This window comes from Odocoileus virginianus, chromosome 8 (assembly GCF_023699985.2).
Source record: "Odocoileus virginianus isolate 20LAN1187 ecotype Illinois chromosome 8, Ovbor_1.2, whole genome shotgun sequence".
Classification (NCBI taxonomy): domain Eukaryota; kingdom Metazoa; phylum Chordata; class Mammalia; order Artiodactyla; family Cervidae; genus Odocoileus; species Odocoileus virginianus.
In genome coordinates, this window is record NC_069681.1 from 28,420,723 (window position 1) to 28,443,139 (window position 22,417).

At 38.8% G+C, this 22,417-nt stretch overlaps 1 protein-coding gene across 1 annotated transcript in view; it reads left to right on the top strand.

Moving 5' to 3' along the window:
* Positions 1-20,832, top strand: part of ARGLU1 (arginine and glutamate rich 1) — a 27,827-nt gene extending 6,995 nt beyond the window's left edge. The window contains exons 2-4 of the mRNA XM_020889072.2: positions 3,436-3,661; positions 5,940-6,023; positions 19,990-20,832. Coding sequence (XP_020744731.1) covers positions 3,436-3,661; positions 5,940-6,023; positions 19,990-20,154 — 475 coding nt within the window. The 3' untranslated portion in view covers positions 20,155-20,832. The remainder of the gene's footprint in view (positions 1-3,435; positions 3,662-5,939; positions 6,024-19,989) is intronic.
* The last annotated feature ends 1,585 nt before the right edge of the window (positions 20,833-22,417 follow it).

The following is a 22,417-nucleotide window of genomic DNA, read 5'->3' on the forward strand; positions in this document are numbered from 1 at the left end:
CCCCTTTCATGTGTCACAGGTTCTTAACAAGGGGATGAATTTAGCAAAGGACTTTGAGGAAAAAAATTAGAGAAAAGAATCAAGAATGATAACTCCTATGACCAAAGTTTAACAAAGGGATATGCAATAGTTGTAGTGATACGTTTCATAAGATACTAATGATGAAATTGGGTTGTTGTTTTTTTTCTTTTCTTGATAAAGTTTCAGTGCCTCTTTGGAAAGTCAGCCTAATAGCTGCCTTATCAGCAATTATGATAATAAATTTGTTTGTCATCAGTAAAAATGAACTCAATTTTTTAAGAGCTGTCCACCCACCCCACCTTCCTTCAGCCGAGTGGCACAGGAAAGCTACGCTGCACTGCCTTTTATTGAGTTTCGCACTGTGTATCAGGGGCCCAGACATGAGAAGGGCGAGGTAAAGGCGCACAGAGGCACAGCCAGGGGTCCAGGCTATGGCTCCAGCGCAGCGCCTGGCGCCCCGTGGGCGGCTCAGCAGGGGCTTGTCCGCTCCCCTGTGCTTGTGCCATGGAGGTTCTGGATTCACGTGTGTGCAGGGAGGGGCTTTTAACGATTTCAGAGCTGGATCTAGAAATTGATCAACTTTTTCTGATTGCTGAAGTAGCTCTTTTAACCTTGCTAAGAATAATAGCAATTATATTGTTGATAGTCCTTGTAGGGGGCGGCTTTGCACTCGTGCCCTGACCTTGCCTGTCTCCTGGCAGGGCACGGCAGCAAAGCCTAATTACAGTCTGAGGTGGGGGTGCCTGTTCCTCCAGGAACAGAAAGATAAGCAGCCTTGTGAGAAAGTCCACTGGGCGGTTTCCCATCTCCTGGTTTCAGTTAAGCTTGGCAGTTTCCGCTTGCCCTCCCCTCGAGACTGTGAAACTGCTGAGCTGTAGTTAGAGTTGACTCCTTAGCAGCAGCCGTCTCTTGCCTACACTGCTTGTCACAGTGTTTAGCCTGTCACCTGGCCCCTCTGGTTTGGTGTCCATCAGTGGGAGCAGAGACCCAGGGAGCTGATACCGTGCTGGTGTGGCTTTTGCTGTAAGTAATAACACTGAATTTATTTAGGTTCATTTTGTGCTTACTGACCAAATCTGTGGAAATGTGGCCCCGTCAGCCATTGTGCTGTATTGCTGTCATTTAGGGATTGTTTGCTTGTCAGAAACACTAAATATATGTCAAATCTCTTCCACCTTTACCAAACTCCTTAGTTAGTCAGCTTTTTTACTGATAACCTAACTCAAAGCCTTATCCCATTCTTTTCCCTCTTTGCTACTTTGTGTGGAAAGTTTTAATTGGAACTTGGTTTATAGTGTCCTTCTTTTAAGAGTTGAGTTGTACTGTTTTTGAAATTTTAAAATGAAATTTCTTCTTACACATTTATTAATTTTATAAGAGCCAGCTAACAAAAGGTGTGCAGGGTATGTGTATACTTTTAAACTTGGTGTTATGAAAGCTTTCCAGTTTACTAAAATGGAGTACTATAATCCTCATACATCATACAGGTTCAGCAATTGTTAGCCTTGCTTGTTTCTTTCATATTTTCTTTCTCTTGGGATAAAGTAGAGAAACAGCATGTTTATATTTGAAATGTAGTTTTAATTTGTATTGAAGTCACTGCCTGATTTCCTTTAGATATTCTGGTCACTCATTTTTAGTGCTGGAGTAGATGTCTGTTCTCTTTTACTGAGCTGCTGTAGATGAAGGCTTATTGGAACTGCCTTAATACTATATTTTGTTGAAACTAAAAAAAGGAAAAGGAGCATAGTTAGAGTACATGTTAGGCTTTCATGTTTTCCCCCCCAGTTATAATCACTAATAATATAATGTTGGGAAGAGATAGTTAAGAAACAAGCAACAGAATCTTCAGAGTGGTTATTGCAGATATCTGGAACCTAATAGAAATTATGCTTTTTCAAGAAGCTGCTATCTCCCTGGCAGAAATACGTAGAGATTATAAATGCAGAAACATATATGAATCGGAATGTTAGATATGCTGGTGTTGATATGGTATCACTGAATAAATAACAGTAGTTAAGAATGAAAGCACCTTAGTGGGAGTTGAATCACCCCCCAGAATAGTTGACTTGAAGTGGATTAGGATATTTAAAGGTCACTTAGAAACTATGAAGTCTTAACTAAACAGATAAATTGAATGACTTCATACATACATGGGAGTCATCAAAAGATAGAAAGGTTACAGATTTTGTTTAATTTTGTGGTTGTGAGAAAGCTGAAGCATTAATGGATTGACCTCTTAGGATTTAGGTATACTTTCAGAGTTTTTTGCATTCATTTCAGCACAGATTGTCTCAAATAATGCTGTTCAATAGAAATGTAACGTGAGCCAGATTAAAAAGAAACCAGTGAAATTAATTTTAATATATGCTGTATCTTTATTTTTTTCTTTTTACTAATCTTCAGTTCAAATTGGATGCATGTGACTAGTGGATGTCATATTGGAGATCACTGGTATAAAATGTGCGAGGTTTCCAGCATGGTGCCTTGATAAATGTCAGTATCTTCAGCACTGAATTTCACCTTGAGTAAATAAGTTCATATATAATATCTAAATGGGATTAGAATAATTAAGCAATATCATGCTTCATTCAACTTTTTAGAAGAAGTGATGATAAAAATGCATTTCATCCACTTCCCCATATCTGGAGAAGGAAATGGCAACCCACTCCAGTATTCTTGCCTGGAGAATTCCATGGACAGAAGAGCCTGGTGGGCTACAGTCCATGGGGTCGCAAAGAGTTGGACACAACTGAGTGACTAGCACTCCCCATATTTGGTAGAGCTTTGAATTGACAGTCAATTAATAAAAGAAAGAACAGGTTTCATTAAAGGGTAAAAGTTTCGAAGCTAAGTAAGTTTGTGTTTTCTCTAAAAGCTGCAGTACTACTGCTTTCACACTCTGAATCTCTGAATCTGTATTTATTCTGACCTTGCTTGTAAGTAAGGGTGGGGGGGGGGAGGTCTGTAGCTGGTCTGAATTGCTTGCTACATAAGTTTCTCCTAACTTTTCTGTAACTCATCGCTTAGATTAAATGGATTGGCAGATGAGCAAATCGTATATTTATATAATAGTTTGTCCTTTCATTATAAAGCTGATAATGAAAGTAGATTTCCTGTTTCAGATTTACTCTGCGATTCCTAAAGCTAAGGCATTAAGCTCTTTGTATATACTAGTCTTTTTGTATTTACTTTAGAAAGTGACAGAAGAAAAAACCATGATCTTATATTTATTTGAATTTTGGTATCATTTAACCTCTTAATATCTATCTTTTCCTTGTATGTTACATGAGAGTGAGTTGTAAAATCATAGAAATATATAATCGGACTCTGTTTTACAGACTTAGAACTAGTTCTTTTTCAACTCTTGGTTTACTATATTATCAAAATCACCTTTCCCACTTTGTTTGCTAGTCGGCAGCAGGAAATAGAAGAAAAACTCATTGAGGAAGAAACAGCACGAAGAGTGGAAGAGCTGGTGGCCAAACGGGTCGAGGAAGAATTGGAGAAACGGAAGGATGAGATTGAGCGAGAAGTTCTCCGAAGGGTGGAGGAAGCCAAGCGCATCATGGAAAAGCAGTTGCTCGAAGAACTCGAGCGACAGAGACAAGCTGAGCTTGCAGCACAAAAAGCCAGAGAGGTAACGCTCGGTCGTTTGGAAAGTAGAGACAGTCCATGGCAAAACTTTCAGTGTCGGGTGTGCCTCCTGCTCAGTTCAGAAAGAGATGGAATACAGACTCATTCCTTTCTCGTCTAAACTTAACATTGCTGTGAAAGTTAATTTTTTAGCCTATTCAGATGTGCTGACTGATACTTAAAAGTTATTTCCATAAAACTATCCAAGGATACTTTTTGATTGAATGGAACTGGCTTACATATTTGAGAAGTGTTTGAAACTTTTGCCATGGCTGCAGGACTTATTTTCTTCTTTGGGAGGGTGGGGGGAGACAGAGAGTGGTAAAGGAGAAGGTTAATAATCCGCCTGTGGTTATGTGTTCTTTTCTGTTCATCACTCTTACTGCCTAGACTGTGAGAGGCTTTTTGCCTTCGGTCAGATTAAAAAGAGCAGGGCCTAACGTTGAGTGACAGCACCTGCTTTTGATAAATAGGTTTTCTTGCTCTTCTTTTTTTCCTTCTTTTATTCCTTGCCCCCTACCCCAAATCCTGCTTCAACACAATGGACTAATTCTAGCATTCTGATCATAAGGCCCTCCATTTTCCTAATGTGTTTCAAGGATCTTTTTAGGAAAAATGTCCAGATTATTCATCCACTTTTTTAGTACCTACTAACAACTCGTTTTTTCCTCTAGAAAGTTATGAAGGAACAGGTTGTCCTTGTCTGGAGTCAAGCTAAACACACGATTTGTTTTATCAGCAGCTGGAGCAGAAGTTGAAAATGTCTTTCTGTGAGACAGTAATTTGCTACTGAAGCTTTATAGCTTGTTTGCACTGATTACTCCAGGATCCTAAAACTTCCTGAAAGTCACTGAAACACTCGAGGCAAATTACTTTACAGAACTGAGTGTCCCTCAACATAGTTGCATAATAACTGAATTTCATTGATAGAAAATAGAACCTGTAGTTCTATTTTGTTGAACTTCAATGTTTTACTCAAAATAATGTGATTCATTGTCATTTTTAATCTTGGCATTATTGTGGACAAGTTGATTTTACATTAAATCTCTGTTTTCCAGTAAGCTTAGTTTTTCAAATGCATTTTCCCTCATGCTGTCTTTAACTAGATATACCTGTCTATATTTAGTGGATGTTACAGCCTCTGCAATTGAGTATATGAAATTTTGATTAGTGTTTTTCATGACGAAGATACTTTTGGAGTAATGGTGCTGTCTTGTAGCGAGTTATTAATCATAGGAAGATTTTTTTCTCTTCGTTTGCTTTTTGTTTCATATTAACAAATTTTTTTTTTTACACGGACACAACCCTCTTGACAGTCTTCCCAAATATTAAAATCATTTGAATATGTATGCTGTGATCTCAACACTGCCCAAACCATCAAGCAGTCTTCATATAGTTTGCATTATAAAATCTCATTAAATTCTCCAAGAAAAAATAAATTACAGAATTTTATTTCCTGACCATGCACCCTCTGGATTCCTGATTTTCAGTTCAGATTGTAGATGACAAGATAAGCTGCCTTTAGAAATTGTCAACAATTCTGAATGTTAAGTCCATTTTCCCCATGGAAGAAGCCCTTAGTTCCATGAAGTATGGATTACCATTTGTATTTTTCACTAACAGTAAATGTATTTTTCTTATTAATTGTTTGCCTTAGGAATGATGAATTACATTTTTTGTTCCTTCTTACCATAAACATCTGCACTCCTCAGCTCAGCCTTGCTTGTATGTGCTCCTTTATAAATGGTTGAGCTGCTGATGCAGGTTTGCCACGCTCACAGTACAAATCACTTTAAAGAGGAAGCTGGCGCGTGTGGCAGCCGAGGAGCTCACTCTGCAGGACACTGGACCAGACAGTTTACTCAACTTTTAATGCTGATTAAAGGAGGATAGGTAAAGAATGCGTAGGTATACAGATTGGTGAGACAAATGTTCACTTTATTTATCTTTTATGTATTATTTTTTAATTTGGTAAATACTATCCAGTTTTGTAGTTGTCCTTGTTGATTTGTGTGATGTTAAAGTATTAGTAGTAACGGCCAGGAACCTGTCATTAGGGAGGGTGTAGTCGGTTGCTGTTTGGACTGGGAGGGATGATTAAATTTAGTGCTAGAGACAAATGCTAGTGGCTGCACAGTTTACCGTTTGCCAGACAGAAGGTGGCTATACAGCTGCCCTGTTAAGTCAGATCAAAAAAGTTCAGAGGAAGATTAGTAAGTATTTACCAATTAAAAAAACAAACATTTTATCTTTCTAACATCTTAACATGTCCTCCCCTTTAGGAGGAAGAACGTGCAAAACGTGAAGAGCTAGAGCGAATATTAGAAGAGAATAACCGAAAAATTGCAGAAGCACAAGCCAAACTGGTATGTATAAACCATACGTGACAAATAGTCCACAGAGTTCTCAGGACTGTTTTAAGGAATTTGAGGCAGGAGTAGGAATAGTTCACTAGAGTTTAGCTGCTATCTTTAGAGGAATCTCTTTCGGGCAAGCCAGAAATTCTGGTTAATCTGGAGAAAATTCCAGAATTCACAGTGGTTTAGAGCAGATTTTCTAGGGGAAATTGAACTGTCCCTAATTTTTTTCTATCCTAACCTCGTTCCCATTTCTTCTCCACCTACAACACAAAAGCAAAAGTCTGAAGGTATTTACACGCACTAATATGCAATATTTCACTTGGCATAAGTTGCTGTTATCAATTACTAGACAGAATAAGTAGACAGTATTTGATAAAGTGTACCAGGTTAGTAAATGTTCTGTGTTTTTCAAGTTTATAATCTAACAAGGAATAGAGACTTAAATAATTGCATTATGAAATAGGCATATGAAAGGAGATACAATTTTTACATTTCATTAAAGTCAACATAAGAATACCAAAGTAAATTCTTTTAATAGAAAAGCTGATACACATCACTTCTGTTTTTCTTTCCCATTCTGTGTTTTAGTGCTCCAGTTTTTTGTGTTTGTAGCATATACTAGCGTTTAAAAGTAGATAAAGGTTTTGTTGTAGTAGGATTTTCCCACTTAAAAGTGTGAACATATTTTGAAGCATACTCAGTATGAGAAGGCTAGAATTAAAGGAGTATAGATATAAATAAATCAAAAACAAAAAAGGATAGTCAGACATTATAAGGGAAAACTTTCTTATACAGATGGCACATAGGAACTCTACTTCAAAGTAAGAATATAAATCAAGGATGGAAGGACATGTACATAACGATGAATGAGCATTAGTGGTGGTTCCTGCCCAGGAATGAAAACATGGCCCAAGAGGGACTTTTGATTGTAGACAGGATTTGCCTAGTTACAAATGGTTGTGAATAATATAGCCATAGGAAAACATTTGCTACTAAGTTATGCTGTAGACTGTGGGGGAAGCAAGATGTAGGTTCCATTTAAGTGGTTTAGAAAAAAACAAATTCTGTGACTGTGTTTATAAAGGCACAGAAAAAGATCTGGGAGTGTCTAAGCAATTTGAGTTTGGGCAAACTCCGAGAGATAGTGAAGGACAAGGAAGCCTGGCATGCTGCAGTTCATGGGGTTGAAGAGTGGGACAAGCACTTAGAGGTGGATCCTCATGGCCAGGTGGGGGTGAGGGAAGACCGCAACTACTTGTTTATAATGCGTAAGAATGTGACAGTGAAACCACCAGCAGTTGGTCTTAGAGCATGATCTTTTACAAGATAATATACCTCACATAAGAGCCAAACTCGAAATACTCTGAACAACTTACTGAGCTTGACGTAAGGATTCTTGCTTAATGTCACTGTCCTGGTTAAAGTGAAAGCCACAGGGAAAGGGGAAGACTCACTTCTGCTTTACCAAGGAAAAGAAATTAAAATCTGCTTAGGTAGAAAAGACACCATGAATGTGAAGTGGATGAGAAGTTATAGTAAGATGTATCACTGTATGCTGATGAACAAGTATGTGATAATTTTTTTTTTTTAATAATTCCACATAAGGAAATCTCAGTACAAATAGAGAGTGTAAGTTGGAAGTGTGCCTCTTAATTTAGTTTTGCAAGTTGAGCTTTGAATGGTACATGCAGTCTGGTTTGTAAGGCATGAATTTTTGCAGAAGACAGGAGCAGTGTAGTTTAGGTTGAAACACTGAAGCAAAATTACCCAGCAGATGAGGTGGCATTCCTTTTAGAACATGGTGTAAGAGATTGGATAGTAAAGGGGTTTGGGTTGTGGATGGCCTGAAACGCTGGATGCTCACTCTTGAAGTAGGCATATGCTGCAGAAGTCCTGATCCCTCCTGACCCGGGCTATCTGGGTGCCTAGGGACAGCTCAGGGTCCAGTGTTCCTATGGGAGTGTTTACCCACATGAACCATAAATTCAGAGTCTTCTGTTTGTCATTACTGGGAAAGGATGAGCAAACATACTCTGGAGCAGCTTCTCAAGTGGTAGTAAAACTGGCCAGATTTTATTTTTGTCTTCTAAGCCTGGTTTGCCTCAGACCCCTATTTTTACAAAACGACAGTTAAGATGCATTATTAGAAAAATGAGGTCAGAGTGCTGTAGAAGTTGCTGAAATGCTTACTGGCTTCTCTCTTGTGGGTCAGTGACAGCCTGCTCGGTCCTGGGTGCCTGGACCATACTTAGACCAGTGCTGCTCCAGGGCAGCATTAATAGCTTGTGCAGTGACACTGCTGTTAACTGCACATGGCCAGTGACACTTGGGTGAAAAGAAAGGTATCGTACAGGGCAAGAAGCTTGAATTTCCGGAAAGTTGGTAAGAATTTGGACATAATTAGTTCATTTGCTTCTTGGGTTCAGTAAAGTTGCAAGTATAAGTTACTGTTCATGTTGGAAAAGATTAAATTTTACTTATTCTCTTGGTGAACATTTTCTTGCAGGGAAAGTAGAGTATCCTTTGTGTAGGAAGAGACAAAACATATTTTATAAAACATTGAGTTTCTTTAACTTTTGTTTTCTCTCCTCTTCCTTGGAATTTTGAGTACAGTTCTTTAATCTTCATACATATTTACTAAGAAATAGGCTTACTTGGTGGCTCAGTTGTAAGGAACTTGCCTACTAATGTAGGAGACACAGGTTCAACCCCTGGGTCAGGAAGACTCCCTGGAGAAGGAAATGGGAACCCACTCAGTAGTCTTGCTTGGGAAATCCCAGGGATAGAGGAGGCTGGCCGGCTACAGTCCATGGGGTCACAACAAGTCAGGCGTTACTAGGGAATTCTACATGGAATATATTGAAAATCCTCTTAAAATGATAGATATAATGTATAAAGAGCGATATGGAGATAAAAAAAGAGTCAAGTCTCTTAAAAACTTGAATGTATTAATTGTGGAGACAAGGACAGTTCCAAGAAAAGTCAACTAATAATATGGAACTGCCTGGTAAGGAGTATGAATTATGTGAGACAACTGACATAATTGCCCTGAGACCCTTCCTGGAAGAGAGACCCCGCATCTGGACCCTGATGGACAGTTAGAGTGAGGACAAGAGTGTGAGGAAACGAAGTGTAGAGCAGAGGCCTGTGGGGGAGTAGAATTGGAGAAATCTCTTTGGGGGATCTCTTGGAATAATGGGAAGAGCAGTAGTAGTCGTGGTAGTAAAAGCACTTTGTGAGTAGCAAGCTGTGTGATAAGTGATGGGAGAGTAGGTGTAATGGGTTCCATAAAACCCTTCTTAGTAGGGAAGCAAAGAAATGGCCCTCTCTCTGCTCTTTCTCTGACACGACGTGCCCCATTTGAAGGTCTTCTCCTCCTGTCAGTGCCCAGTGCTGCTGGCAGGGATGTGGTCACAGGGACCCTGTGTGCAGAGCGCTGTCCTGGGAGTGGCAATGGGCATGACCATTTCAGTTCAGTTCAGATCAGTCGCTCGGTCCTTTCCAACTCTTTGCAACCTCATGGACTGTATCCCACCAGGCTCCTGTGTCCATGGGCTTCTCCAGGCAAGAATACTGGAATGGGTTGTCATTTCCTTCCCCAGGGATCTTGCCAACCCAGGGATCAAGCCTATGTAATACAGGGAAAGTAGCTAAATACAAAACTTACATACGTACTTTGATTTTCCTAATTTGAAATGTACATTTGCACATTTAATAGAAAAATATGCCAAAGTGCTGAGAATAGATCTAATTGGTAGGCTTGTAAGTGATTTTGTACTTTTCTCCAGTGTCTACATTTTGTCCAAGAAATACATGTCACCATTGTGATCATGTAAGAGTAACTAGTAAAGAAAGTAAACTTAAGCCACACTTTACTTTTTAGTAGGTCCTCGTGACAAAACTACAGAGATAGATCCCAGTAATGTCTGTAATAAGGAACACATTAGCTAAGCGCTGGGCTCTCATATGTGATAATCATGTTAAGTGGTCTAGACTAAGAGTAATTTTTGCTTATTTCGATTCCACATTATCAAGATACTTGATTTTATCTGTTCATAAGGAGACAAAATATTAACCAACATACACACTTGATTTATAAAATCAAATGAAAATTAACCAGAATGTGAATTGACTTGGCTTGGCTTTTTGGCAGATTGGGTTCAGTTCTTGGGTTAGTATTGGCAGTGCACAACTATCATCAAATATTTGCAAGGCTGTTAGCACAATGAGATGGCGAATTTTAATTTTCTTCAATGTTAAAATAATACTTAAAAACTGTGTGAAAGTCTTCTTTGCACTGTTTTTTAGTTACGTGTCTGGGAAGAGCCCAGATACTGTTCTGGAATGTATATGAATCTTACGTATTCAGAAAGGGAAAAAAACTAAATGAAGGTGATAGGTGTTGGCATGGAATAAAATGTTCTAGGAGGTTATGTCAGTAGGAAAAATGACACTCAATCGGTTCCCTAAAATTGTAGATCTATCGTATATTTCCTGTCTTTAATGTTGAAATAGTTTTCTCCTTTTCCCCTTATCGGAAAGGGAGATTTAAGACAGTTGGTATCTCACCAGTTTGAGAGATTTAAAAAATAGTACCATTGTTTACTATATATGAAATGTATCCATATTCTTAAAGTAAACCGAATCTTAATTTGCAGTTAGGAGAGACTCTAAAACAGAGTTTTTAGAAAGGTGCAGGGAAGCGCTTTTTTAAAGCATGTGTGTGTATGTATTGAATATAGTTGGCTCTCAGTGTTTCAGGTGCCCAGCAAGGTGCTTCAGTTACACATGTACACATGTATTAGTTTTGAAATTATTTCCATCACAGGTTATTATAAGATATTGACTATCTTTCTCTATGCTATACAGTAATAAACCTTTGTTGCTTGTTGCATATCTATTTTTTAATTAGAAATCTAGCATTCCATTCATACTAAGACAAGTGGAATCACAGTGTCATAATTTTTTAGGCAAAAAGTCAAAAGTTTTCTAAAATACATATTATGCGTACTATGTATGTATACAAAAACTTTTTAACTATACTTGATAAAGGCTTGCTTGAAAAAGAACACAGAAAAAAGAAGAGAGATGGAGAAATTTGAGAACAAACTAAATGAAATGGGAGTGCTGAATATGAAATAGAAAAATAGAAACAAACTAGATAAAAGTAAAAGATCATCATATAGTCCAGTTGTTTAAACGTGACTGCTCATTAGAAACATATCTGGAGCTCTGGAGAAAAGGCAATACCTGAGCATTTGTATTTTTCAAAAAAATTTCAAGATAATTCTGATATACATGTGGATTTTAAAAAATGTTTACAGCTTTTTCTATTAGATCCTAGTTTTGATGATACGGAGTTCTGTTATTTTTCTGTTGACCAATCATGATACAGTGGTATTGAGTAATAGTTAAAAATGTTTTTATCAGTAGCCAGACCCCCCCCCCCCAAATAAAGATAATTACAATTACAAGCCACAGTGGAAACATGCTTAATAAATATAAAATAATCACATACAATTTGGGGTGTCAGGCAGAGTGATGTGGTAAGTGGAAGTGTGTGCATGCACATGTCTTCATCCCCTCAATCAGTTAGTGTCTTTTGGTTGGTGCATTTAATCTGTTTACGTTTAACATAGCTATTGATATATGTGATCCTGTTAACAATTTCTTAATTGTTTGAGGTTTATTTTCTGTGTGTCTTTTCCTTTGTGTTTCTTTCCCAGAGAAGTTCCTTTAGCATTCATTGTAAAACTGGTTTGGTGATGAATTCTCTCAACTTTTGCTTGTCTGGAAAGCTTTCTATTTCTCTATCAAATCTGAACAAGAGTCATGCAGGGTTGTGTACTCTTAGTTGTAGGTTCTTCCCTTTCATCACTTTAAATACATCATGCTATTCCCTTCTGTCTTGTAGAGTTTCTGTTGAGAAATCAGCTGATAGCCTGATGGGAGTTCCCTTCTATGTTGTCATTTTTCCCTTGTTGCTTTTAATATTTTATCTCTGTCTTTTAATTTTTGTCAGTTTGATTACTGTGTGTCTCAGTGTGAGACACCTCCTTGAGTTTATCTTTCCTGGGACTCTGTGCTTCCTGGACTTGGTTGACTTTCCTTTCCCATGTTCAGGAAATTTTTAGCTATTGTCTCTTCACATATTTTCTTAAGCCCTTTCTCTCTCCCATCTCCTTCTTGGGACCCTTGTAATGCAAATGTTGGTGCATTTAATTGTCCTCAGGTTGTCCCAAAGGTCTCTTAGGCCATCTTCATTTCTTTCATTCTTTTTTCTATATTCTGTTCTGCAACAGTGATTTCCACCATTCTGTCCTCCATTTATCCGTTCTGCCTCAGTTATTCTGCTGTTAATTCTTTCTAGTGTATTATTCGTCTCTATTTGTTCTTTAGTTCTTGTAGGTCTTTGGTAAACGTTTCTTGCATCTTCTCAATCTTTGGCTCCATTCTTTTTCTGAGATCCTAGATCATCTTCACTGTCATCATTCTGAATTCTTTTTCGGGAAGGTTGCCTGTCTCCACTTCATTAGTTGTTTTTCTGGGATTTTATCTTTTCCCTTCATCTGGGACATAACTTTCTGCTTTGTCATCCTGATTAACTTTCTGTAATACAGTTTTTGTTTTAGCCGTCGTGAAACTGTGCTTCTTGCTGCTTCTGTCTGCCTTCTGATGGAGGAAGCTAAGGGGCTTGTGTAAGCTTCCTGATGGGAAGAATGGGTAGTGGGAAAACTGGGTCTTGCTCTGGTGGGCAGGGCCTTGCTCAGTAAAGCTTTAATCTGATTATCTGCTGCTGGGGGGGTGGGGTGTCACACTCTGTCCCTGGTAGTTGTTTGGCCTGAGCTCACCCAACCCTGAGGTCTCCAGGGCTCTATGGTAGGGTTAATGGCAGACTCCCAGAAGGTTTACACTACTGGGGTCCTTCCAGTGCCCCTGTCCCTGTGGTGAGCCCCTGGTGACCCACGCCTCCACAGGAGACCCTCCAACAGGGCCTCCAGTAGCAGGTAGCTTTGGTTCAGTCTCGTGTAGGGTCACTGTACCTCTTCTCTAGGTGTTGGTGTGTGCAGAGTTTTGTTTGTGCTCTCCAAGACTGGAGTCTCTGTTTCCCACAGTCTCCTGGGAGGCCTATGACCAAATCCTGTTGACGCTCAAGGCCAGATTCCCTGGGGATTCCCAGTCCCTTTGTTGGATCCCAGGCTGGGAACCCTGTTCAGAACCTTCACAACAGTGGGAGATCGTCTTTGGTATTATTGCTCTCCAGTCTGGATCATCCACCTGGCAAGGGGTTTGATTTTATGGTGATTGCACCCCTCCTGCCATCTCACTGCGGCGTCTTTGTCTTTAGATGTGGGGTGTCTTTTGTTGGTGGGCTCCAGTGTCCTGTTGATGGTTGTTGTACAGCTAAAGTTTTGTTGCTCTCGAAGATGAGTGCACTTCCTTTTACTCTGCCATCTTGAACCAAAAGCACTTTTTAATGTTTGTATTGTAGATTGAAAAATACCTCCAACCCCCTAAAAAAAGATATCCATGTTCTAATCCCCAGAACTTGGGAATGTTATCTTATATGACAGATGAAGAGTTTTACAGATATAAGTTCAGGGTCTTGAAGTGGAAAGTCTATCCTGAATTATTACTATGCCCTGAATGCCTTGAGGCATTCACCAACTCATCACTGAATCCATGGACTTGAGTTTGAGGAAACTCTGGGAGTTGGTGATGGACAGGGAGGCCTGGTGTGCTGCAGTCCATGGGGTTGCAAAGAGTCAGACACAGCTGAGCGACTGAGCTGAACTGAATGCCTTCACATGTATCCTTTCAAGAGGGAGCTAGAAGAGGTTTTACCACAGAACACACAGGAGATGGAAGGATACTAGCCTTAAAGACAAGAGTGATGTGGTCAGAATGCAAGAAGTCCTCCTCTCCTCGAAGCCCCCAGGAGCAGGAAGAAGCTTGCAGTGGACTCCCCTAGACCTTCCCGAGGGAGCACAGCTGCCGACACCTTGGTGTGGCCTAGCGATGCGGATTTTGGATTTCCAACCCTCAGGTGAACTTTGTGTTTTCAGCCGCCTAGTTTGTGCTAACTTGTTAACCTTAAAATGTGGGCATATTTTTGGAATTGGACCATGGATAGAGGCTGGAAGAATTTTGAGGCACATGATAGAAAATGCCTGGACTGCTTTTGAGAGACTCTAGGTAGGAATATGGACTTTATAAAGTGCCTCTGGGCACTTCTGGTTAGGGGTGGGAAGAAAATAAATAGCATGTTAATGGAAACTAGAGGCAAGGACTTCCTTATTATATAGTGGGAGAAAACCCAGCTGGGTTGTATCCTACAGTTGTGTGAGAAGCAGAACTTATGTAATGATGATCTTCATGTATGATTGAAGATACTTGTAAGTAAAGTGCAGTCTTGTTTCTGCTCATAATTTATGTAAAATGAAAGAGAAATTGAGCAAAGAACCAGGAAGTAAAATAGATGAGAACTTGATGTTTGTTCTAGAAAGAAGGCCAAGGGTATGACTGGACATCTTCCTAGTGCTGAAAAGGTTACGCATGTAACTCACAGACTACCTCAGCCATTTTACCGGAAGCCAGGAGTAGGTGAGATTATCTAAGAAGGACCTGTGGAAGAGCCTGTTGGCTCATGGCCAGATGTACCTAGGAGATCAGCAGAAGCACTGCCAACATGGACTGATAGAGAAGACACCGTGGCAAAAGGCTTTCAGACTCCATAACAGATGAAAAGGTAGTATGAAGTCAGAACAGAGATGGAAAGATCCTGGTGGAAGGAATGTGGCCCTGGAATGTCAGCACCTTGGTTCTGCTGCAGTGATGACTGCCTGCCGGATTCACTTCTGTCATTTTAAGCTATCCAGTTTGTGGTAATATGTTATAGTGCCTACCGGAAACTAACAGTTGTAAAGAGAACGGAACGTTTGTAATAGAGCTGAGTGTATGTAAGTTGACTAGTAACGACATGTTTATACATTTTAAGAGATGGGAAAACACGGTATGGCATCAAGTTTAAAGGTCAATTTAAATATCTTCATTTGAGGTGGGATGGTGGGCAAGTTAGGGTTTTCAGGCATTGAGAGGCTTGTTCCCAGATGATAAGGTAGAAAACTGATTTAATTATGTTGTATTTTCGGCAACAGTTTTTTAAAAAACTGTGAACATTAAATGTATTGACATTGTGCACTGTGGTGTGAAGGACAGAGGCTATAGAAACAAGAAAGCCACTGAGGTCAGTGAAAAGGTGGGCACTTGATAAGGTGGAAATAGAAATAGTAAAGAGAGAGAATAGCTGAACTTAGTGAGTGATGAGGGTGTGCAGAGGGAGGAAGAAGAGGAAAAAGGAAGAGAAGGAAGTCTGCTGTAGGAACCTGGAAGGCCGAGTGTGATCATGCTAAGAACCAGGGGTCACCAGGCATTGAAGGAAAACTTTCACAAAAGGAATGAGTATTGAACAAGACAAGAAGAACTGAGTAAAAGAGCAGAGAATTTAGGGCACAAAATTAAAAGAAGTGCATCTAGAAGAGTAGTTTCTTTTTTGTGAAATTTTAAGACACGAATGGTGGAATCCTGAAAGTGTCAGCTATCTCTTTTGGCAGTAACGACGAGCAGCCTCTCTGAAGATCTGGAAGGCAGTGATTTCTGTACCCAGGGTTGCATACCGTGCTCAATTACCAGGCAGTACTTGAAGCGATTGTTTGTGCTTTAGGTAAAGTGAGAGAGGAGATGTTATCTAACATTGAAGTGTGGAAAGTATGTTTGTCACAAAGGTAGCAAAGGGGAGTTAAACTGAGCAGAAAGGGGACTAGAGGGGGAGGGTGGTTATTGTTCCTCTTTAGATGAGTAGCTAATGATACAGTGATGGTATATATCCTCAGAAGGTGTCTGTCAGAATAACTAAATTAACATGGACCCCTGGGGGTAAAGAGGGTATTACTTTTTTCAAGCTCCGCCCCCCCACCTTTTTTTTGGGGGGGGGGCTTGTACATGAATAACATAAAATAGTTTGCTGAAGGTCAAAACTAATTACATCAGATTTTCTTTTTAATATTTTTTTACTCATTTTTTAATCTAAAATGGAACCTATGTTATACTTGTTAATAGAGGGAAGGGTGTGTTAAAATTGAAAAATGGCAAAGTGAAACATATGCTTTGGAAGGTTAAAATTCAGAAATTCACATTTCCAAGTTAGGGGCATGATTCCTAATTGTAATATTTTTTTATTTTCTCCTATTATTCCTGTTATCACTCCTGATACATATTTTGTAAAAATTCATATGTATTCCAAGTAGAGAGTGATGGTTTTCAGTGTCACTGTTTGCTAAAGAAATTGTAGCTAAGAACCTTGATCCAAAATTGTAGACAGTGTAAGGAGAATGCTTAGAAAGGAGTTAATTTTTAAAAAGGTAATAGAACTTCTGGTTAAAGAGGGACAGGGAGACAAAAGATCCTGGGAGAGGGGCTAGGTAGACCCTTCCATTATGGCAGTATATTCTGCTTTTGTGTATTTCATCTCAGCAGCCGTTCTTTTGAGTGGGGTGAGGGTTGAAAACCTTTCTGAGACCAAGAGGGGCCTGGGTGCAGTGGCCGGGAAGGCTGGCCCGCTGTGACGACTGGCTTCGTCGGGTGGGCCTTTCTCTCCGGGCGCCGTGGTGGGAGAGGGCTTGGTGCTGTCCCATGGTGTGAACACGCCCGTGCGTGCCCTCCCCCTCCTTGGGAATGGTGGTTTCTTCTGTGCACAATGAAAATGAAGAGGGGAGAGGAGTCGTGTGCACTGCGCCTGTAGACGGGGTCGTGAGAAACAGAGCCACAGGCCAGTTACCTGAGAGGGGTGCACGGCTCCGAGGAAGCCCTGGCCAGGCGGCCGTGGAGTGCGCCACCCACAGGGGACAGTCAGGCTTCATCTCTTGGACGCCACTTCGTTAACATGAGCGAACACTGGTTTTTCTCAACTAGCCTTTTTTAATATGAAATGTACTTTATTGTCAAGGTTTATCAATTTACCAACATACTCATTAACTTGCAGTTGAAAAGGACTTTGTAATTTTATCAGTTCAACATAGTTTTCTTATTTTAGAGCTAAAATAATGGTTTTTCTTCTTTTGTCACTGTACTTAGGCCTCAGATATTTTTTATTTGACTTAAAGGATAATTTCTAGCATTTACAGTGTGCTCTCATAATTATCTTGTTTCATCTTGTGATTACCCTGTGATATCATTACTCTGTGATCATTTCATTGTTACTGTCATTGCTATTGGAGTCATTATAAGGGTCAAGAAAAATTAAGATTTCCCCAGGATTATTGAAGTACTGAATCTTAAAAACCAGCTTTTACGCATGTCAAATTCTTCTGTGTTTTACAAAAGCCTTGAGTGCTTTACAAGTAGGGAGCCTTCCTTAATATATTACAATTGTTAAAAACCTTATTTCAGGCCACATTTTGGGATACATGTTCTTTACACAAAGACACTTATTTCTGCACCATTTTATTTGAAAATGTCTGTTTTGTTACTCTTTATTCTTCTTGCAGTTCTGTTGTGATATAATTGACATACAGCACTGTATAGGTTAGTGTATAGCCTAAACATATGGCTTATGAAATGATTACCATGATAAGTTTATTGAAAATTCTTTTTTCTTTTTTTGCCAAAAAATATGCTTGGTTTAAAGCTGTAATGACAAACTAGGAGTGTGTGTGCATGAGGACAGGAAAGATGTGCTTCACGGCTGTGAGAATCGTGCCCTGTCTGGTGCTGGTGAGGGCGCCGTGCTTCCCTGGCCCTGGGCACCGTGCCTCGGTGCTGAGCGCCGCCCCAGCTTAGTCATGCTCCCCGCTGCGTAGACTCTGCCCTCGCCTGCATCTGTAGACTTAATGAAAATGAACCTTTTCTTTTTCTTCACTCAAATCCGAAATTAATTTCAGTACAGTTGGAATACTTTTTTCTGTCTGTGAAGGAAGTTGCTTTTTAAATCTTGTTTAATTTCTTTGGTTAGGTAATATCACATGATTCTGGATTCAACAGCTACACAGTATTTTCTTTTATAGGCTTTTTCCAGTCTTTTACAAACCATGTTGCAATAAATTTGTTCAATTTTGCATGTATGCAAGTATATTTATAGAATAAAACTAGTAGAAAATGAAATTGCTGGATATAAAAGTGCTATGAAAATGTAGTTTGGGGTAGATAGTGTCAAAGTGCTTTTCATAAATTTCTCAAGTGGGTGGTTGAGGTTGTGATATAAAATCCTTCAATCCCCAGGGTTCTTTGTAATATGCTTTCCTCAAGGCTGAGTTAGAACCTTAGGGATGTTTGTATTGGTGAAAGTTTCCGGAAGCACAGGCATGCACCCTAAGAGTCTTTACTGCACCTTGATTCAGCTGCATGTGCCATGCCCTGGCCATCTAGAAAGCAATTTCAGGAGAATAATGGAGATGAAGGCAATGAATTTTTGACTTTGGAAATATAAAGGCATTCAGATGACGCAGTGAGTATTTTGCGATCAAGGTCAAATAGGGAAAAAAGGACAACTCAGTGATAACTGAGATTCAGAAGTCAAGGGTTAGAGCAGGTTTTCTAAACCTTGGCACTCTTAAACTTTGGAGTTAGACAGTTGTTTGTTGTGAGGGCTGTCCTGTGCCTTGTAGGGTGTTTGGCAGTCTGTTTCCTACCCACGAGATGCCAGCAGCGATCTCCCAGTCGTGATGACTCAAGTCAGCACCATACACTACCTGATGTCCCCTGGGGGAGAGTGGAGTGGAATTGCACCTAGTTGAGAGTTTAAGGAAGTGGATATGGTATCTCTGGAGAGAAGAGCAGCTTGAGGAGGAAGGAGCTGGTGAGAATGGCCTGAATTTTCCTGATGCAGAGAGGAAATCTTCTGTAGAGAACACAGGAAGTTGGTTGCTTGAGAGACTGAAGGAGTTGAAGGCATTGCAGGAATTAATTTTATTGGTGTCTATTGAAAATAGCCAAGGAAGCCCAAGAATACTGGCGTGGGTAGCCTATCCCTTCTCTAGGGGATCATCCTGACCCAGGAGATATACCTTCAGGTTAAAGATAAACCTTCTGGTTAATTTTCTTGAAATTGGATGGCAAGGAGGTCAAACCAGTCCTTCCTAAAGGAAATCAGTCCTGAATATTCATTGGAAGGACTGATGCTGAAGCTGAAACTCCCGATACTTGGGCCACCTGATTCAAAGAACTGACTCATTGGAAAAGACCCTGAAGCTAGTAAAGATTGAAGGCAGGAGAAGGGGACAACAGAGGATGAGATGGTTGAATGGCATCACTGACTCGATGGACATGAGTTTGAGCAAGCTCCAGGAGTTGGTGAAGGACAGGGAAGCCTTGCATGCTGCAGTCCATGGAGTCGCAAAGTCAGACACAGCTGAGCGACTGAACTGAACTGATTGAAATTCACATTTTATAGTCAGTCAAGTCAGAAAGGTTTTGTTATTTTTCTCTCCAGAAAATTGATTATTTTTTGGTTGTCAATTTGACAGTATAATGTAGCACCATTGAGGATTTTTTTATGCCTTTCTAATTACAAATTTAATTAAAACAAATTGGTAGATAGCATACTCTTTAGAATTCATGCCTCGATTTGTAATTGACAGTTTGTTAGTCCGGTTACTAAAATGGTAAATAAAAATAGGTAATAGGACAAAATGTATACTGAGCTCAAGGCATGATTATAGAAACTTCTTTTCATCTTCAAAATGTTCACGTGCTTTCCTAACAATTTGTTCATGTACTTTGCATAAAAAACAATTATCGGAAAATGTGGGAATAATTTATAAGGAGTTCTTTTCTACTTTGTCAATATTTTTCCCTGATACCTTCTATATCATCTTAGGCAAGATTTTTTTAAACATATACTTTTGTACACCCCTTTTGATTAATTTTCAGAAATATTACAAATATAAGATTCTAATTTTTTACTTTTAACTTAAAGGCTGAAGAACAGTTGAGAATTGTTGAAGAACAAAGAAAGATTCATGAGGAAAGGATGAAACTAGAACAAGAGCGACAGCGTCAACAAAAAGAAGAACAAAAAATTATCCTGGGCAAGGGGAAGTCCAGGCCGAAACTGTCCTTCTCGTTAAAAACCCAGGATTAGACTGCAAACTCTGAACTTTTTACAAAGAAATATGGAAAAACTTTGTATGGTAGCTTCATGTTGAAGTGGTTTTTTTTTGTTTTGTTTTGTTTTTTTTAATTTGGAAAATCTGGAAAGTTAGCTTGTTTTAATAGGGGCTATGCTCTACAGTTCCTTTTTTCCCCGCCCACCCCCCCAACCCCCTCTTAATGTCCCTTAAGTCAGATCCTTATCAGATCATTGGTACCTTCTAAAAAGCGATCTATTTTTCACCTGTTGGACTGTTGTGTTAGTGGTCTGAGGAAGAACAGATCACTGGGAAACTGGATGGTCTGATAAGGTTTTTACTGACCCACTGACTTTAGAGTTATACTCTGTTTACTATGTCATAATGCTGGTTTTGCTGACTTTTTGTTTTTTTATATATTTATAAAAAAAGAAAAAGTTGGTGATTGCATTGGAAGCCCCAGGGTGTCACTGGACCTTTGTGGTGTATTGTTAACCAGTGTCTCATGATACCGTTGCTCTTGGTGTTCCTGACACAGGTAAGGAAACAGTTGGTCAGCTCTGGTACAAAATACATATACAATTCAGTATTGTCTCTGTTCACCTTGTTTTTATTTCATTGACAGAATCAAACCAGCATTCCCCACTGTGTAAATAAATGATTTTGCTGAATAAAGTAAAGTCTTAAATTCATATGTTGAAGCAATTTTTTTTAAAGTTCTGTTAAGTCTTAAAGAGGGTGGTTTACTTTTTGATGTTAACAATCTAGAAATCCTAGGACTATGCTATATATTTCTTCTAGCTTATACTTTTAACATAGGATTTATATGTACTTTAAATATACTTGAGAATTAGTATTTAATGGCTATTTTTACAGATACCTAATTTATGCTGACACAAGAAATTATGGCAGCAGTATTACCTTTAAGAAAGATTAAGCACCCAGAAAAAGATTCAAATTCTCAATCCTGCACCTCTATTTTAGAATAAGTATTATCACCACAAATTATACTTAATAAAGACTAGAAAAATGCTTCTAAAATTTACAGTATCTTAAATTATTTTCACAGTGGGCCATTAGAAAGAACTTAGCTCTGTTCTTTTACGAAAGGCTAAGGTGGTCAGATCACCCTCAGTGGAGGGTACCTGCACATTTATTTTTGGGAAAACACATTTCAACTTAAAAGTTTTTTTGTTTTTGCATGTGGTATCTTATAAATGACTTTTATACACTAGAATCTGCCTCAGTTATCTTTACATATGTTTAAGTCAACTGGCATTACAACATTTATTCAAGAAAAGGAGATGGATATAAAAAAGCTGCCTGAGATGCATAGATATGTCATCAAAGTAGAGAAACCTTCCAGTATTTTTGAGACAGTTTGACCAGTCTTTTAAAAGTGAAAACATAAGTTAATGATATGACTAAATGCTAGATTATTTTGTGTGTGCATGCTTTATAGTTTGAGCTCTTCATGAGTCTTAATTGTGCTAAGGAACAATAAACTAGGTTTAAATATCTTTAAAGATAGAATTTTAAATAGGCATGAACTGTAGTGAGAACTGACTTTTAGTAAACATGGTACCTTCTACTCTTAATAAAGCATTCACTTTATCTACCTAAAGAATTTAGGTTGCATATGAATCCTTTTTTTAATCTCTAAATTAGGTTAGCTCTAATTATTTTATGATTCTTAACACTTTTTTTAATGTAACTTTTTTTGGGGGGGTGCAGATCCATTGTTCTTAAGTTGTGTATTCAAGTTTTTGGAAATGTTTATTTAAAAATTGTTTTGCTATACAAGTGTTCTAAACATTGTATCTAAGAGAGTAGCCTGGACTTTAGAATATATGAAATCAGCTTATGCGTGCCTTTTTTAATTTTTAAAAAATTTCTTCCTGCCTCATATGGTGTGAAATCACAGTGAGTTGCTTAGTAACGTATTGCAGTATCCCTTTGCTGTTGGAGACTCCCGTCCAATAATGAAATTGTTCCTGCTCCAGGCTGCAGGAAAGAGGATGGAATTGTTAATAAAGTACACCCAATCTTCTCTGTGCGACAGCAATGTGTAGATTTGTTTTCTTCATTTCCACTGCTTTTGTATACATATTATAAAAGTTCAGATTCTTTCCCAAACTATTAGCAGTTCAGATGTTCCTTAATTTATTAAGTATGCTTTTCTTCATAATTTGTTTTTTAAAGTTATAAATTCTTACTGCATTACAGAATTAACTAATGACTTTGTTTATTTTTATTACAGTATTTAAAGTATGTAGT